This window comes from Lutra lutra, chromosome 6 (assembly GCF_902655055.1).
Source record: "Lutra lutra chromosome 6, mLutLut1.2, whole genome shotgun sequence".
Classification (NCBI taxonomy): Eukaryota; Metazoa; Chordata; class Mammalia; order Carnivora; family Mustelidae; genus Lutra; species Lutra lutra.
In genome coordinates this window covers 21,803,852-21,822,766 of record NC_062283.1, presented here as the reverse complement: position 1 = coordinate 21,822,766, position 18,915 = coordinate 21,803,852, and the positions used below count along the sequence as shown (strand labels likewise).

Below are 18,915 nucleotides of genomic sequence, written 5' to 3'. Positions count from 1 at the left end.
CAGTGAAAGAAAAGCTTAGAGGAGGCTAGGGTCAAGTGCCTGGTAGTATCACTGAGAAGCTGAAGACCCCTTGGTCTGTCGAGGAGAGAAGAGGTCTTTGGCCCAGAGTGTTTGCTGGGCATAAACTGAACCCATGATGAAGGGTTTCTGAACTCTTATTAAGAATATATGGTGAACATATAATGAAAACACCCGCACGCTGAGAAGCAGGAATGTTCATTCTGGTGACCATCCTGCCATAGGGCAGCGCTCAGGGGGAGAAGGTTCCTTATGTTTGTCAGTAAGATGGGATCCCTCCACAACTCGATCACCAGTTAGCCACAACACGGCCACCGTTGGGCCTGCTCCTTCCTTTCCTTGACAGGTGCCCGTTGTGTGCACTGATTCCTTTTAACCCTCGTCTTAATAGCTGAAAGAATGTCAGCATTTCTACACATGTGATCTTTAAAAGCCTCTCAGCATGCTTAGCATGTGATTTCCTTAAAAGCATCCTTAGGTGATACCCTCCTCAGAGAAAAGCTTGGAGGGCCAAGGTTTGATCTACCAGTTTTAAACTCATTATCAGTGGTTCGTTTTATCTTATGATGTTCCTAAGGTTTCACCCTGCATTCCTCATTCCAGTAGATAATACTATAATTTTTTAAAAATTCTTATCCTTTGCAAAAGGACTGAGAGAAGCTCGAATGAGTGGCAGGTTGACTGTAGTGTCATTCTCTGCATATGTTTACAAATAGGAAGAGCTCCAGGACGATCAAGGGCTCACCTTAATGTAGACCAAGTGAACTTGCATTGACCCAGATCTTAACGATTTCTGAAGAAAGTGACATGAGGCACAAAAGGACACCTTACCAAATACCTTTGCTTTAAACACTTCACTAGTTGCCTTGGGCAAGACATCCTTTCCACCTTCAAGAATACTTAAACTCTTCCTAGGTTATCCTGGAAACCTTTCACCCAGCAGTAACTATTAGCCACCTCTGAAACAATGAAGGGCATTCATCCTGCCACTGGGTTGGAACTGGGGACTGGACCAGAGGGCCTTTCCCTGCTCCCAGGCAGAAGGAAAACAGCCACAGTGTGTCTTAAGTGTCTATGAAAAATTTGGCCGAGGCTCCGGGCCAGTGTGTCTGTTATTTTAGATTTATTCAATTAGAGTCCCAAGCGAAGTAAATTGAACTGTGTGGCGGATTTGAATATTACCTTGGAAGAGAGAATAAAGAGATTAACAAACCCTCAGGGACGAGGGAAGAAGCGTGCCAGGCTCCTCCTTCTGTCCCCACCCTCCGGCGGGGCATTCCAGGCTCATTTGCGAAGGACCAGAATCAGCGCAGAACAGCAGATGTGCCTTTTGTTCGATGCCACGTGGTGCTTTTCCTGCTTTCCTGGCCTCTGAAATTTCCTCCGTGTGCATGAACCGCAGCAGACATAAAGCTGGCACGTGGGGAAGCTTTCAAATTGAAGAAGGGGACTTCTGAGGAAGGGGAGCATTTGGGCCAGTTGAATTGTGCCTTTGTCTTGGCATTTGTGTTGTCTGACACTGTCGGCTGCATTCAGTTGACCTGGTGCTTCTCAAAATCAGCTCGTGAGAAATAATTAAAGCTAATTGCACAGAGGCTGGAGGAGAAGTAAACCAGGAGGGTCCTCGGCCCCACAGTCTTTACCGCTATGTGGCGATTGGTTGGCTGACACTTCATTCAAAGAGGGAGGCGTTGTTTTCCATGTTTTTTACTCACGGTTTAACCGAGGCACAGGCATAGGATGATGCCAAGGAGGCCATCCTGTTTTCAGGATCCAAGTGGTGTTTTTAAATAGAAGTCTTTCATGCTTCGGCAGATTGAGACGGTGAGGAGTTTTCGAGTAGACTAGGAAGTTGGAACCGAGGATGGAGAGGGAGGGGCAGGGAAACACAGAGGAGAATGTTGAGGTTTTCTGGGGGTTTACTTTCGCTCTCAATGTTCTTATTTCCATGGGCTCTCACGGTTTTGGGGATATATCCGAGGCTGCCCTTAATATCAAGGCTACAGGATCACCATGAGAAGTGGAGAAGGACACAGGCAGGTTGCAGTGCTTGTACCACTAACTTGTTGTGTGACCTTGGAAGAATCACTGCTCTCTGAGAACCTACTCCCTACCTGTGAGATGAGGAGGTGGGGGCACGTCGTCTCCCTGTCTGCTCCAGCGGTGCCCATCAGCGGTCCGCCTCCCGTGGCCTCGGGTTCTGGTCTGTGGCTCCTCTGCTCGGGAGAAGAGGAAAGGTTTTCAAAAGAATGCCTAATGGGGTTTGGATTCGCAATCTGTTAAAACCGTTGTGGTTTCCCTAGCTCCCTATAGGTATTTTTATTAGAGGATACCTAGGGCGGGGAGGTGAGACCCATCACATCTCCTTTACTTGTTCTTAGTACTGAGGACCTTGAGATTGAAGAGCAGGAGGAAGACAACAGTGGCCCAGGTGCATCTTCGGCTTCGTTTTGTTGGCGGCATTCCTCGTGGTCAGCCACTCTTCCTGACTCATCCCATCCGGAGCGGGCAGTTAGACGTTGGGGCTGTCCCCTTCCCCCGCCTCCTCCTTCCCTTCCCTCCTGATAGGCACCCGCGTCTTATCTTCGTACCCTGAGCACAGTCTTTGGCACACGATAGATAATCAGAAGGTATTTGTCCCCTGCCTGGGTTCGAAAAGGGGACCAAGAACATGAGAAGGAATACTTGGAATTAAAACTGGAATTTAATGTAACCAACCATGTCCTAAAAATAAAATGGAATGAACATTGTAAGGCAAGATCGAGCTTGCGCACACTTGCCAGCCTGGTGCTTCTCAAAATCGACATGTGAGAAATAATTAACGCTAATTGCACAGAGGTTGGAGGAGAAGTAAACCAGGAGGGTCCTCGGCCCCACAGTTTTTACCGCTATGTAGCGACTGGTTGGCTGACACTTCATTCAAAGAATGTGGCCTCCCCACATTCAAAATGTGGGCTAGAGTTACCTAAAATGCTTTGGAGACTGATCAATCACCTCTGATTTCTATACCATGTTAGAAAATGTGTAACTTGCTCTATCAGATGTACTCCAATCACTGCTTTCTTCATTCAGAAAGTTAGAGCAGCTCGTCCTTTGTACTTCAAGCACCACACCTGGAAAACAGTCAAACAAAAACAGGTTCCAAATAAAGAAGGACATCTCCTAGGGAAGAGTCGGATGGTGAAATTACTGGATTAAAAGCAGGTGAAATGCAGTCATGTGCTTTAACTTCCACAGAACAGTCAATGAATGATACCACCACACATCCAGTGGCCCCAAAGAACCTTCTAGACTGTCCCTCTTTTTGGCAGCTCCTGCAGTTGACTTGTAAGCTTAGGGTTAGCAGCATGAAATCTGGAGCCAGGCTGCCTGGGTTGGAATTACAGCTGTGCACTCACTGGCTATCATTTCACTCATCCTGCCTCATCCCTTTCACCCCCTGTGAAATGGGGGTAATACTAATCCCAGCTACATTCGGAGTGTGGTGAGGACTGAATTCATGTGTGTAAAGTGCCAGGCATGCCGCCTCCTGGGCTCAGGGACAGCTCTATTTCTCACTGAAAATAAGTATACCATCGTTTGGTTTTAAGTAGTCTGGGAGACCTGGGATAAATTCAGTGCTCCTCGATAAAGTCGTGGATGCTGAACCGGGATGGATTCATTAAGTTAAAGGCCAAACCTGACATTTCTTAGCACCCTCTTTTGCCAGCTCACTAAGGTCTGTGCCTCATTCCAAATCGGAAATGGGACCCTCAGTGTCAGCCTTGGTCCCTGCTCCCCTTCGCCAGCAAGAACATGAGCCGTCCCCAGATCTCCAGGCCATCTGTGTGCCAGTATGAGCTTCTAGTCCCATGTGCACTCAAGCCCTCCCAGGGCAGCCTGTTCCTCTCCCTGACTGGGTGCTACGTGTCAGTCACTGGGGGCCTCCCTCTGCCTGTGCCCAGGGACCCCCCCTCGCTGTTATTGGAGGGAGTGAGGGAGAAAAGAAACAAGGTTTTTTAGAACCAAGATTTCTGTTGAATATCCTTCGTTGATCCTATTTTATAAGTTCCCAAACTCCTTACCCTCCTTTCTAATGCTTGCTTTTGTAATCTTTGCCTTTTCCTGTTTTGTTTTGTTTTCCTGTCTGTTTTTATCCTTCAAAGAATTCAAATCCTAAAGCGAGTTGTTTTTTTTTTAAACTCAGCTCTCCTTATTTGAAGTATATCATTCAAGTCCATTACCCTTTTTTACTTTTCTTTATACATGTCTTTAGTGCTATAAAAATATTATTTATTAGTATGTTTAAGTGTCTGCCGGCAAACATACCCCCTTGGAGACAAGAATTTTGTTTTGCTTGTGCTGTGTCCTCAGGTCTCAGACAATCCCCGGCACTTAGTAGGTACTCAATAAATTGTTGAATGAATAAATGCTATATAAAACAACATTGTCCTCTGTGTGTATAATGTCTGTGGGCTAATAGCCAAGGCTGGGATTTAGGAGCTCCTCATTATTGTTTTGACAGTCCTATTACAAAATGTCTTAAAAATATATCACCCAAGCACACCATGCCCCAATTTGTCAGAGGGTTAATTTCTGTAACTATAGTGTGGTTGGTAAATCTCCTTGATGAGTCTTGCAGAATTATGGCTGATGTGAAAAGGTATATAGTTAGCATCTGTTTATGCTGTGCGTATATCTCTCATCCATGCTGTATGTATATTTTAAGGAATACTTCTTTGATGCTGTGTTTTTTTCTATTTATGTCTTCACCATGAAAATATAAATAGATCGTTTATCTCCGGTATCCTTCAAGTAGCTTGCATCATCTCACTTTTTTAAACTTTTACATAACCGAAGTTTCTCTGCCCAGAATACATCTTAGTGGCTGGGAGCGACCCTAGAGACACTGAGGTAAGCCCCTAGTGAGCCCTGAGGCCTTTGCAAGGCCCTGGAGCCGTGCGCGCTGGCTGCCGGGTAATCCGTCCCAGCAACATCCAGCAGGGTACCTGCGTGTTCGCCCCGCCTGGCACCAGACCACAGGCCCTTTACAGGTAGAGCTGATCGTTGTTCATTTTCTGTCCTCCACAAAGGATAACCCAACTCCTTGAACATAATAGATATTTCAACAAATCTCTCGTGAATTTGTCATGTAAACATTTCTTCTTTTTAATTGAGATACAGTTGACACGTGACATGATAATTAGTTTCAAGGGTACAACATAATGATTTGGTATGTGGATATGTTGCAAAATGATCACCACAGTTAAGTCTAGTTTGTGTTTTTCAGCATATGGTTACAAAGTTCTTTTGTTGTGTGTGTATAAACATTTCTTGAATGTGATGATAAGAAAAATAAAATAGGACTTAGCATTTATTAACTATGTACTACTAGGTACTATGCTTAATGCTTAACATCAATATCTCACTTAAACTAATAGCTCGATAACATGACTCCTATGATGCTTGTCCTTATATGGAAGAGGAAATCAAGGCTTAGAGAACTTGTGTGGCTTTCCCAAAGTGCACACACATACTAAAGTGACAAATCTGGATTCAAACCCAAGGCTTGTGTCTCTAGAGCCTGTGTACTGATCCGTTAGCGATACACCATAGACTGAGTGAAGCTGGTTGGGATCCACAGGACAGGTTTGTCTTGTGGGGTCTAGGGTTGGTCATGAGGAGAAGGCCATGACTGTTGGTGAGAGAGCCCTAAAAATATCCCTCTCTTTGACTTAAAAGACCTCAGACATTTTCTGAGAAGGGTTTCTTTTTATTTTTTATTTTTATTTCCCGGGAGTATTTTGATCACTGAAAAAGGTGACAGTTGGCATTCATGTTACTGGACAAAGGACCCCTCTATTGGAGCCATTCCCTTCCATGTCAGGAATGGTTTCAAACAAGGTCAGAGGGCAGAGCAAGAGCTGTGGGTAGGATTCATGGAGCAAAAGTGAGACATTTGGAACAAGGGGTGGAATGGGGTGTGGTGACCAGTAGGCTGAGAGGGGTGACCTGAATCTTCAAGGTCTGATGGTATTTATCTGGGCACAGATCCCAAAGTGGAACGCATTCTAATAGATGGCCCCCATTGGAAGAGGCCCCACACTCCTTTGGAGAGGAGTACGCTCTCATGAAAAGGGCAGGACTTTAGGATCAGGCCCACCTGAGTTCAGGTTCTGATTTCATTTCTTACTGGTTTTGTGAGCTTCAACACATCACACACCTTCTCCTGGTACTTCACATTATCTTGCCTAAGAAGTAAGGTTAACAGACTTCTGATTAAAGATGGAAGATTGAACACAAGCATTAATCTCAGTCACCTCTCAAGATGCCATTATAGTCCGGATAAAGTTGTGTTTGTTTATTTATTGTGGCATAAATTAATTAAGGACTAAATGAATGGGAGAGGAGACATACTTTTGGAAGCCAAGAAGCTGTTGGGGAAGTGGTAGCTACTTTAAGCAGACCCCAGAAAGCTGAAGTCCAAGTTGGCAGTGGGGAAAGCCAAGAAGCAACCCAACCTAAACTATAGTGTTTGGGCCTTAGTTGTACCAGTTCCCTTTGGAGTGGCGAGTGGAGGATGAGTGGTAAAGACAGGAAGCAGAACTCCAGATTTTCTCCCTGGTTTCTGTGTAGCATGTACTGCTATAGCCCAGTAACCAACAAGCCTTCATCTTGAAAGAAGGCTAAAGATTTCTCTCAGGAAGATAAAGCAGAAGATCTCTAGTTTTGGGGATGAAGGGGAAGTTTACTAGCTGGGTACTGAGGACCCCCACCGTCTTCAATGACTTGCCTCCCTGAATCCTAGCCATTTGAGTTACCACCCCCATCCTTGTGGGATGATGGGAATAGCCACTGTGGGGAACTTACCAGCCCATGAGGAAAGAGCTTAATAGACTGACAGAGGTTGCCCAAGAAACAGAGCACATAAGTCACTCTCCAGTGAGTCCCTTTCCTGGTACCTCTGTTACCTTACCTAAGAAGTACAGTTAATAGACTTTTGATTAAAGGTAGCCTGTTAACAAGCATTAAGCTCAGTTACCTGTCAAAATGCTATTATACTAACAGCACAGTTTTACAGTGACAGTGAGGTAAAGCCCTAGCCTTCCACAAGGGCTATGCACAAACACACAGGGCTCTCAGCAGCTCTTCCTGAAACACCAGCACACATCCAAGAAGTACCAAGCATTTATTTGCAAAGCAGGACCAAAGCAAAAACAAAAACAATAGATGCAGCTTGAAGGAACTTTAAAGTGTGGAGGGAGAAAAAAATATGAAAAAAAGAACTTGCCTCTAACATCCTCAGAGAAGTAAAAGATGCTAATGCTTTTGGAACAAAAACAAAGACTCGCTTAAAAATGGAATATTCAGAGAACAAAAGGAGCTCTTAAAAATTAGAAATGTGATAGCAGAAATGTAGAAGTCAGTAGGAGAATTGAAAACTAAAGTTGAGTCCTCCTAAAATAAAAAAGAAAATTTCAGAGAAAAACGTAAGAAAATGTGCATTTCTACATTACAAAGACTCACTAAGTACCCAGGGCAATGAACAAAATTAGAGTCATACCAAGACTCTCAGGGCCTGACAGAGAGATGGAGACAAGAGAAGTTCCTCAAAGCTCAGAGAGAGACACAGTATGAATCAGGAGTTAGAATGACATCATATATTTTGGCAGTAGCTCTAGAAACCAGAAGAGCAATGCCTTCAAAAGCTTGAACAAAAATAATTTTCAACCTAGAATCTGATGTTTGGCCATACCATCCATCAAACCTCACAGTAGAAGAATGATGCCTTCCGCTAGTAGAGGACATTCCACCAAAATGAGAAGTAAGCCAAGACAAGGTAGGAGATGAAGCAGGAGACCTAACATCAGAGAAAGGCAGAGTGTCCCCAGGGTGCCAGAGAATGACCATCCCAAAGCAAGCCCAGTTATGCTGCAATCTTCCCGGAGCTGATCCATCCAGATTGGAACAGATCAGAAGGCTCCAGGGGAGACTTTAGCAGGGTATAATAATTGAATCCCTAACAACAGCCATCATGATCACTTACATTTATTGCAAAGCCAGCATATATCAGATACACTTCTAAGCAGACATGTATTCACAGTTACATCCTAAGAGTGGCCATTAGACAGTTGATCATTATTATCTTCCTTATACAAATGAGGGAATTGAGGCACCCAGTGCTTAAATAATGAGTCTAAAATTCCATAGCCAGTAAGTGGCAAAGCTGAGATTTGAACCCAGGCAGTGCACACTCATGACCGCTGCCACATGCCTTCCACGTCCCTCACAACAGGAGGAGAGTGTGGGAATGCACACGTCTGTAGAAACAACACAGATGAAAAGTCAACACAGCTATTAAAGCCAGGAAAAACAAAAAGTTGCACAGGAAAAGAAAAGTAATCACCATCTCTGCATTCACACATAATAGGGCGAGCCAATGAACGTCTCAATCTACCTTTACCGGGAAGACGGTGGGCCATATGCCTGCGCAGAATGGCGGTGTGGGAGGAATGAGGTGTGAAAGAGCTGAGTGTTTTTCTTCTGCAATGCAGAGTTAATATATAATACCTAAAATGAAAAAGCACACAAAACTCCAAGACATAGCCATACCAGTATCTTATTTAAAGATACAGAGAGAGAGAGAGAGAGCCATCCTACTAGAGGAGGTGAGAGCAGGTTGCCTCCACGGAGCAGACTGCGGCAGGATTGGGTTGGGGCCTGCGGCGTTTGGGAATAAGCCCTTAGAATTCTTGGCTCTTCAAATATGTGCAAATATAACTTTGATAAAAATGAAAACTAAATTTTAGAAAGGAATACCTGGCAGGCAGGACTGTTAAAAAAAAATAAATTTGTTTGATCTTCCTACAAACTCAGTAAATGTTAATTGTCCTCCCTTGTTCTTCCAAGGCACCGAGTTCCTAGCACATGCAGAAATCAAAAGATTGGTGTGTGGCTCTCTTGCCTGCCCACTTTCCATCGCGCAGCTACCCTTCGGCCCTTTCATTTCTCAGTCACTAATGTTCAGTGAAGAAAAGTAGGGAATTCTATTGACGGAGACTTTTGATCAGTGCTTGTTAGCATCTCTGGCCCCTGTTGGGCCCCTGGATGCAGGCACAGCAAATGGCCAGTTCTAAGCTGGACCTAATGTGCTGAGAGAAACCTCCAGCCTTCATGGAAAGGGGCATTAAAAGCATCTCGCTGTGTTCTGAGCACCAAGCATCCAGTGCATTTCCTGACTGGTGGGAATGGACAAGCTTCCCTCCAGACAGTCTGTAAGGAAATGACAGCATCAGAGATCCCGAAGGTTTCTGTTTGGACACCTCAAAGTAGGGCAAGGGGCCAGTATCTTGAAAGACTGAGTTTGGGGTTTGTGTGTGTGAGGTAGAGAGAGACAAAAATGTATATATTTATAAAGCATGCCATATGCTATTTGTTCAATGCAATCTGCATTTTATTTTTATCTCTTCTTACTTCAAAGATAGGGAAAGCCTATTAGTAAATCTAGTCCTATGTATATGTGTATAAATCTATATTAGTATCAAGGCTTTTGTATTGATAAATTGACTTAAAAATCTTAAATGGACTTAAAATTGACTTAAAAATAAAAAATTGACTTAAAAATGCTTTTTGCTTCTGGAAAAGCCTAGGATATTGATTTCTCACTAGGATATTAGAGAATCCTTCTTCCTATTGGGGGATCACTTCTTGTTTTACACTAGTTCTTGTATAGGATATTATGAGTTTGAATAAAAAGAGTATCTTGATCTACTGTGATCTACCATGATCCAAGTCACCCCACCTCTCCAGAAAAATTGAAGAAAAGATGCTTTGCCGATTCAAATCTATTAGTATTTATTGAGCACCTACTTCTTGGGAGACATTGGACTGGCTGCCACAGATACATGACAGACAAGGCAGGCTCAACCCATAGCCTTTCATAGTTTGTTTTGGAGAGGAAAACTCATTAAGAACTGAGTAATGGCAGCCCAGCTCTGAGGAGAATAGCATATGAGAGCATCAAACCGGCCCTCTTTGCGGGGGTTCAAAGGGCAGAGATCTCATTTCAGTGACCAGGAAGAGTTCCAGCGAGTTGTCTTAAAGATTTGCCATATTGTAGTTATAAAACAAACAAATTCCAGCCTCCTTTCACTCATTCCCTTGCTCATTCCACAAATGTGAGTGCCTGCCCTATGTCAGGTGCCTCTCTGGGCACTGAGTGTGCCTTCAGTGAACAAAACAGAGCCCCCTTCATAGAGTACCTAGCCCAGCTGGCACCTCTTCCCTCACAGCAGCTGTTTAGGCAGAAATTTGAAAAGGGTAGGTTGTATCTCCTCTGTTCTGACTCTGATTTGTGTTCTTTGACCAGAAGTTTCCTGTGTAATGTGCACGTGACGTTTAGCCTTCAGCAGGGCCATTCTTGGCGGTCTCAGGCTTTGACTGACAAGGGTGCTGTGTATAAGTATGGTGTCAACGGTGCCCTCAGTTCTTTGGTAGCTAGCATCCGTGACATCACTAATAAAATGAGCAGTGCCCATCAGCTGGCCCTTTGGCCATAGACTCAGAGTCCAGCGAGGGCCCTCAGGCCTTCTGGGAGAGGAGGAACAGGCTCCCTGAGAAAAGCCGGGCTCCCCAGCCCAGCTGGGGCATGCAAGAGGAAGGATCTTTGATGGGTCATCACAACCTTTCCTGAACCTGCACCATGTCTGTTTGTTTCCTCTTGGCAGATCCTAGGTCAGCCCAGCCTTTCCCAGTCCTTCTCTTCAGTGTTAGCTGATCATTTCAGGAAGATTAAAACAGAATTTTAAAATGTTTTCCTGGAGTTGCTGTTTAAAATATTTATCCTTCAAAGAAGGATGTTGCCAGACGGATGCATCCTTTGTGAATAATAGCTTGGGCAGCATTGGTTGCCCCTCGGCTTGTGGGAGTTTGTTTCCTCTTAGGATTAGTAGAAGGCTTGGTAAGGAGAATCGTAAGACCAAAAAACTTTCAAGACCCGAAGACTTGAAACTCTTGAGGGTGGAACCCAGCCATTGTAAATACTGTGCTGAACACATTTACGTATTTCCTACGCTGCTCCTCCGTGTGTCAGAAGCCTCCCACCCCACCGTGCTCAAGCCCGGGCAGTGGCTGTCCTCCCGCACCTGTCCTAATTATATGCTTTTCTCTCTCTATGTCTTTCTAGCCAAATTTTGTCTTCCTTAAACCTAATAAAGCTTGAGTTTCTACCATAGGAGCTGAGAAAACCCTCTTTCCTTACCATTTGAGTAATATTCCTTTCAACTTGATTTTTTTTTCCCATTTATTTTTGTGCCCAGAATCCCGCCTTTCACTCTGTAGTAGCTCTATATTCGTAACAAATTGCCACAGACTTCATGGTTTAAGACAGTATGGCTTTATTAGCTTACAACTGTGGAGGTCACGGTCTGAAACCAGTTTAACTGGGCTGAGGTCAAGAGGTGAGCAGGGCTGGCTCCCTCTGGAGGCTCTGACAGGAAAATCCCCTCTGTCTTCTGGCTTCCAGAGGCCACCTGCCTTCCTTGGCTCATGGCCCCTTCCTCCCATCACCCAGATTTCTGCCTCTTGCCTCTCATCTCCTCTGACTCTGACCCTCCTGCCCCTGTCTGTCAGGATTCCTTGTGATCACATCGAGCCCACCCCCATCACTCACATCTCCCCACCTCACGACCCTCAACTTAATCACAGTTGCAGAATCCCCTCTGCTTGGAAGCAAACATACTCACAGGTTCCAGGGACGAGGATGCAGACATCTGTGGAGGACCATTCTTTCAACTGCCCCCGAACAAGAGGAAATACTGAGAGAATAACGTGCTTCAGCAATCTGCTTTGTCTTTCATTTAATTCTCGCCCACCGGCCAGAGCAGTGAACTTGTAAACAAAGCCTAAACCACCAGCGTGTTTCTCCTTGAGCTTGTTCTATGCTACAGATGTTTTAAGCATCTGGGTGGTGTTTTCCAGTGAGAATGGAAAGCCTGCGAATGGTTACCCATATTGTAGTCTTTGGTCACCCAGCAAGTGTCACCTGACTGCCTTTTGATAGATGCTTTATAGGTACGATACAGGCACTAAAACATTACACCTTTCACATATAATTCTGTAACATATGTAGTATGTACACATTATACATTGCGTATTTTACATGTATTATATGTACATTATATTATATGTACAGATTGTATATTATATAGGTACATTAATTATATGTACAGATATTTTGTATAATATGTATATAATAATATTTAAACTATATGTAAAAATATGTAAAAGCCTTGAAAATTCTTTTCAGCTCTTATCCCTGATAAGAGGGATCCCTTAATCCCTGTCCTCTTTTTATGGGTGTATATCTCCAAAAAATAAAACATAATAGGAAGTGCCCCTTATTACTGTTCAGCTACCGGCTCCCCCTCAGCTTAGAAGTCTGATTCCTGTATCTTTTCAGGGAGAAGACTTTACCTGAATGGGAGCCGAAGAGCTTTAATCATTCTGGCTGAACTCAGATGAAGGATCACTGGGTGCCATGAGGGCGTCTTTTCCACTCTGCTGCGCTGATCAGATTGTCCAGTCAAGCTTAGGAGAGGAAATGACATGGAAGATCAGATGTGGGAAATCACTTAAATATTTGCCCTCCTTTTAGATCACTGAAGTCCACTCCATTTGCGACACAGGGCTTTTTACCAGCAAGAGGTGGGAAGGTGGCAACAGTAGCGCTGGTTCTGGGGGTGGGTTGTTGTAGAGTCCTCTGCCGGCATAAATGAGGTTCTGGCTTCGAAGGGATTTTGGTTATTAGTGCTCCATTGGGATTTATATGCATTTAGCTCCATGGAGCCTGAATTGCATTAATGGTTTTTAAAAGCAGAGAATACTGAAAGGGAACACAGAGTCATATTCAAAAACTGATATCCAGTTTGTAACTCTGTTTTCGATAAAAGTGAACATTCTGTATGGTCAGTAGTTTGTAAAGGCCCGGTATCACTTTGTAGTTAAGAGCGTGGGCTTGGAGGCCGGCTGTCTGGGTTCAGATCTTGGCTTCACCACTTACTTGCCATGTTGCCCTAGGCAAATTGTTTAACTTCTCTGTGCCTCCATTTCTACATCTGTGAGATGGGGGAATAATAAGAAACAGTGCCTTCCTCGGGGTTGCCGTGAAGATTATATAAATGAACGTATAAAGGAACTTAGGACTGTCTGGCACAAAGTTAGTACTCAGTAAACATTGGTGGTTATTACTAAGTTATTGTTATTACTCTGCAGAGATTGGAAGCATGAACACATTTTTACAAGATTTTCATCCCCAATAGTTACAGCCAGATATAACATGTAAATGAGTCAAGGAAGTGAACACTGAGCTATGCAAATGTATCCTTCTGGGGTCTGAGACCGTCATTTAACTACATTTATCTACAGTAATTATCTCCTTGTACACTTGTTTCTTTAAGAAATAATACATCGCCCAGCACTTTATTGTCATAGCTGTGGTGGCATTTACATTGTATAAATTGGAGGGAAGGTGCCAAGAATTTTCCATTAATGAACTAAATTTTTCCAGAATGAGATAGTTACATTGTTAGCAAAATATGTGGCTGGGATGTTTGTCAGAAATTTTGGGGGGAGATGCATTTTAGGAGAAATTAAGCATTTTCTTCTTCAAGATAAAACCAAGTTGTTAGATCATTTTAACCGCTTGTCAGATTGCTTGATCATCTTTTCCGTAGATGCTGCTTATAAAAAGAGTTCCTGTATGCTCATATCCTATTTCAGATTTGGGTTATTTTTTATTTGAATTACTGCCTCCTGAGTGACCAGGTTACTTGGCACTGCTGTTCACCTCTGTTTTATAATTGTTCCCTATCATGTTTTGCAATATATTCAGCGACTTTTATGCAAATTGCCAATACTGGACTACAGTTGCTCCTTTATCGTGATCCTTGTTAGCAATACCTGTTACGATTAGCATTATGGGAGATTTCTCATAGTCACATGTGACTTATTATACTTAGTACGATTGCTTAGTCCTTGGCTTTCCCCAGCTTTTCTCTGCCTGTTTGGGTGTTTAATTATATATTCATCGAATGTGAGACCTGAGAGAAAGATCTTGAAGAGCATGTTCTCCTACTATGTCATTTTACTGTGGAGATTCCTAAACCCAGAGAGACAAGACTTTTCTAGCCAAGACTAATCTGCTAGTTAGAGAGCTGCGACTTGATTTTGATTCATCTGGTAACTAAATTAAGGGGATTGAGAAGAGAATCGCATTTACTCCACACAAAGACCAAAAGGCCTGCCATCTCTTGACGAACTCACAATTTAGAGAGGTGACAGTCAGGTGAATAGATAATTACAGAATTATCTTCTGGTTTCCAGCCCACTGCGCATTTCCCTACACTGGAGTGCCCCATGTCAGGGTGATGTACTTGTTTGGCAGATACTGTTTTAGCCCAACTACACAGTTGTAAACTAGGCAGCTTTGGTTTTAATGCCTATCTTTACATTTATCCAATTCCTTCTTTTTCTATCTGAATCCTCCATTAAAAAACACTAGGAGAGGCACCTGGATGGCTCAGCTGGTTGAGCATCTGGCTCTTGGTTTCAGCCTCCGTCATGATCTCAAGGTTGTGAAATCAAGCCCCAAGTCGGGCTCCATGCCCAGCACAGAGCCTGCTTGAGATTCTCTCTCTCCCTCTGCCCTTCCCCTATGCTCACTCTTGCTCGCTCTCTCTCTCTCTCAATAAATAAATAAATAAAACCTTAAAAAACACATACTCATGAGTGCCCAAGCTATGCCGGACACCAGGGTCACTTCAGTGCTACATACTTGGGAAAGAAAACCATGGTCCTTGGCTTCCAGTAATTTCTAATCCAGTTGAAGGAGACAGGCATATAAAGAATAACGTACAAAGATATGTTAAAAGAACTGTGACACAAATAATGATGAGGTGCACTGAAGACCCTTTCAGTCCTGCTAAATCCTCCTAAGGCTTTCACAGATATTTCATGTGTTACTAGAATGAACTTTAAAATGTATCATCTCAGGGGCAATTACATTTTAAAAATGGGTTGGAAACCTTGCTTTCCTATCTTCTCTCTCTTCCTTCTTTCCCTTTCCTTCCTCTTAGGTTGAGGAACGTGTCCAGAATGTGTCATTTCTGAAAGAGGTCTTGCTGGTAGACCTCACTCTTGCTCCAGAATGAAGCAGCCACCTTCCTTCTTCACCCCACTCTACAAAGAGAATGCCACTTACCAATCCTGCACTCTCTCCGTCACAGTGTGGTTACCACCTTCAATCAGTGGTCCGTTCCTTCATTATGTATTTCACCTAAATATCATTCACCTAAATGCCTATTGTGTGCCAGGCACTGTAGTTAAAATAGAAAGCAAAAACAGACAGGGCTGATATTTGTGAAGAGCTTCCAGTTGAGACTAGATGGAGAAACTAAATTATAAAATTACATATAAATGTGGATGCCTGGTTGACTCGGTTGTTAAGCATCTGCCTTCAGCTCACGTCATGATCCCAGGGTCCTGGGATGGAGCCCCACTAATTGGGAAGCCTGCTTCTTCCTCTCCCACTCCCCCTGCTTGTGTTCCCTCTCTCCCTGTCAAATAAATAAATAAATAAATAAATAAAATCTTTATAAAAATTACATGTAAATGTGAAATGGCAACTGGGGTAAGTGTTATCAATATGGTGTTTTAAGAATAGCTAAACACTGGGATCAAGGTTGCATGTGAGGTGGGAAAGAGAAGAACATTCAAAGCTGAGGAATGGCGCAGGCAAGGGTCTGGCAGGAAAAACATGATGCATCAGGGACCCAGTAAGAAGGCCAGTATAGCTGAACAAAAGGGGAAATATGGTAACGAGGCAGTGGAAGTAGGTACAGCCAGACCATGCTAAGCCTTATTGGCTGCGTAGAGATGTCTCACTTTATCAAGAGTGACAGGAAGCCCCAAAATGTTTTAAACAAAGCCATTTTACATGATTTGATTTGCTTTGCAAAAAGACGTTTTCTGGCCACTCTGTGGAGAATAGATTGGAAGGGGAAAGTGGGGCCACCGGACCAAGATGAGGCTATTGACAGAGCTACACTAGAGGTGATGGTAGCTGGGACCATGATTATGGCCAAGGGGTTGAGGGAAGTGAACAGAGCCCAACATGAATACTAAAATTTCCGGAATTTGCTACTTCATTGACTATGAGGACACATAATGGATGACACCAAGTGTCTGACTTATGGAACTGGATAGACAGTGTTGCCATTTGTTGATAAAATGGACATCAGCAGTCAAGATTTAGGTTTGAACACATCGATCTTGAAGTTTACCTGAGATGCTGAGGTAAACATGTTGCACAGGTAGTTTGAAATAGTCTAGAGCCAGGAGACATGGGGACTAGAATATACATTTGTGGGTAATCTTCATTTAGGATATAATTGAAATTGAGGGTATGGAGAAGATTGACTAGAAGAATGGAATGAGGATAACAAGGGACTTCGAGTGAATCTGGAGGGAACTCAGGCATTCAGTGACCAGGTATATGTTAACAAACCTGAAGAGGAATAGGCAGAGCAGGGGAAGTGAGAGAGCCAGGGCATGTGAGTTGTGGAAGCCAAGGGATGTGTATATTTCAAGGTAATGAGGGTAGCCAACATACTACAACACATCAGAAGACTAATGACTTTTTTAATGACTAACAAAAGGTCATTGTATTTAGGCTTACACAGGAGTCTTTGGTGAAGTGAGTGAAAATGAGCACTCTGGGGAGGTAGAGGCAAAGTTAAAGTGGATTGAGGAAAAGGTGGGATGAGAGGAAAGGGAAACGGTGAGTAGAGACAACTCAAGAGGGAAGCAGAAAGGCAAGGCTGTAGTTGGAGGGGTTGCACAGGTCAAGGAAAGTTCTGGAAGAAAGTAGTAAACTTAAGTGTGTTTAGAAGTTAACAGAAAAACACCAAGGTTGAACCCCAATGTAAAGTATGGACTTAGGTGAGAAGGATGTGTCAGTGTAGGTTGCTCTGTTGTAACAAAAGTAGCCTCTGTCAGGGGGTGCTGATTGTGGGGAGCAGGGAGTATATGGGAAATCTCTGGGCCTACCTCTCCATTTTACTGTGAACCCAAAACTCCTCTAAGAAATAAAGTCTATTAGAAAGTCAATAGAAAGATCCAGTAGAGAAGGAGAGATTGATTATATGCAGGAAGAAGAGAAAAAGGGGATACCGAGTAGTGCATTATTCTTGAGAAAAGGCAGGACCTCGTGGTACCCAAAGCTGAGTGAAGGAGGTGAACAGGGTTGACCTTGGAAAGGAGAGACAGATACCACAGACTTCTCAATTCGGCGATTAGAAATTGCTGGAGTTCCCACCTGAGTGGCTTCTCTTTGCTCTGTGAAGTAAGTGGGAGGGCTTTTTTGAAGATGAATGAGGAAGTGGTCAGGTCAGGGTGGTTTGAGGAAAATGGAGAACATTTGAAATAGTCTGGCAGAGTGGAGAAGCTGGCTGAGCAGAGAAGCCAGGCTGTGTGTGCCAGGTGCCGTGAACCGGGGTGAGGAAGCCTGCTCTCCAGAACCTTCCTATGGGTTTCACATTGCTAACACACGCCAACCCAACTTCCTTCCTTCTTTGGGAAGCCTTTTGCTGAACTGATCTCTTGAAGTTAGCATGTTCAACTGGACAGAAAGCTATTTTACACTGAAGAAAGGAAAAATGTTTTTATTGTTCTGCTTAGATTTCCTAGTTGGGCTTACGTTTGACATGGACCCAGGCCACTGTAATTTTTTACAACCTTCTTACCATGGGTTATCCTGCCTCAAGATGTTTTTAAATTCACAACATTTTTCCCCCCAATATTCTCTTCTTCTCCTGGCTCTTTATTACAGACCATATTTTTCATTTGTTACGTGTCCCCATTGCTTACAGTGTTATTACTGCTGTTCTATATGCATATTATTACTTTAGTTTTGCAGGGACTTCCCTGTGAATAGCAGAATGTAATTTATGAAATATGACAATCATCGTCGTAACACCTGTGCACTCTGTGTTAAACGCACACCAGCAGCCACGTGGAAGTAGTTACCCACACTGCCAGCTTCCAGAACTTTGTGCTGCCCCCTCTGGCCTTTACTGTTTGAACTGATTCAGGAGCAAGTGTATTTATGTTAGTTGAAACATGTGTCAAGACACATAATTCTACTTTTAGTTATTAGTCAAAATCACGATTCTAAGAAAGGAATGCTAACTAGTTACTTTTCAGGTTCTCTCATGAGAGGCTAGCAATGTGTAACTGGCATGGCAGTGGTCAAAAGGGGAGATGCTCAGGGGAGACTGGCTGAGCATGAATGTTGGGCCCGTGTGCCCCTGGGCAGGTTATAACTTTGTGCTCCCTTTTTACTTCTGTATAAAAGAAACCTAATACTACTCATCTTGTGTGATTATTATAAGGACTGAAAGAGTTAATTCACATAAAACAATGCCTGACACATCATAAGCACTTAATAGACTTTAGCTGGGGCGCCTGGGTGGCTCAGTGGTTAGGCATCTACCTTCAGCTCAGGTCATGATCCTTGGGTCCTGGGATTGAGTCCTGCATTAGGCTCCCTGCTCAGTGGAGAGTCTGCCTCTCCCTCTCCTCCATGCCTTCTCCTTTCCCTCTGTCCCTCCCCACCACCTACTCATGCTCACATGCTCTGTCTTCTCTCAAATAAATAAATAAAGTCTTTTCAAAAAATAGAGTCTAGCTGTTATTGTAGATACTAGAATGTGCTTCCAAAGTCTCTTATCTTCTACCGCCTCCTCTTGTTGGCAGTTCTGTGTAGGAGACACTTCGTTTTCATCACATGTAGCTTTGAAATTAGGTTACTGTAGGCCCAGTTTTTCACAGTGTCTCAATTAATATGACCTCTAGTAATAA

At 43.5% G+C, this 18,915-nt stretch overlaps 1 protein-coding gene across 2 annotated transcripts in view; it reads left to right on the top strand.

Annotated features, from left to right (window-relative positions):
* FARS2 (phenylalanyl-tRNA synthetase 2, mitochondrial) overlaps nt 1-18,915 on the top strand; it is a 408,295-nt gene that overhangs the window by 276,378 nt on the left and 113,002 nt on the right. Inside the window, exon 7 of one of the 2 annotated variants that reach the window (XM_047732053.1) lies at nt 15,132-15,499. The exons of the other annotated variant lie outside the window; for it this stretch is intronic. Within the exon in view, the coding sequence (XP_047588009.1) occupies nt 15,132-15,165 (34 nt within the window). The 3' untranslated portion in view covers nt 15,166-15,499. Of the gene's footprint in view, nt 1-15,131; nt 15,500-18,915 lie in introns of those variants that run through there. 2 annotated transcript variants of the gene reach the window in all.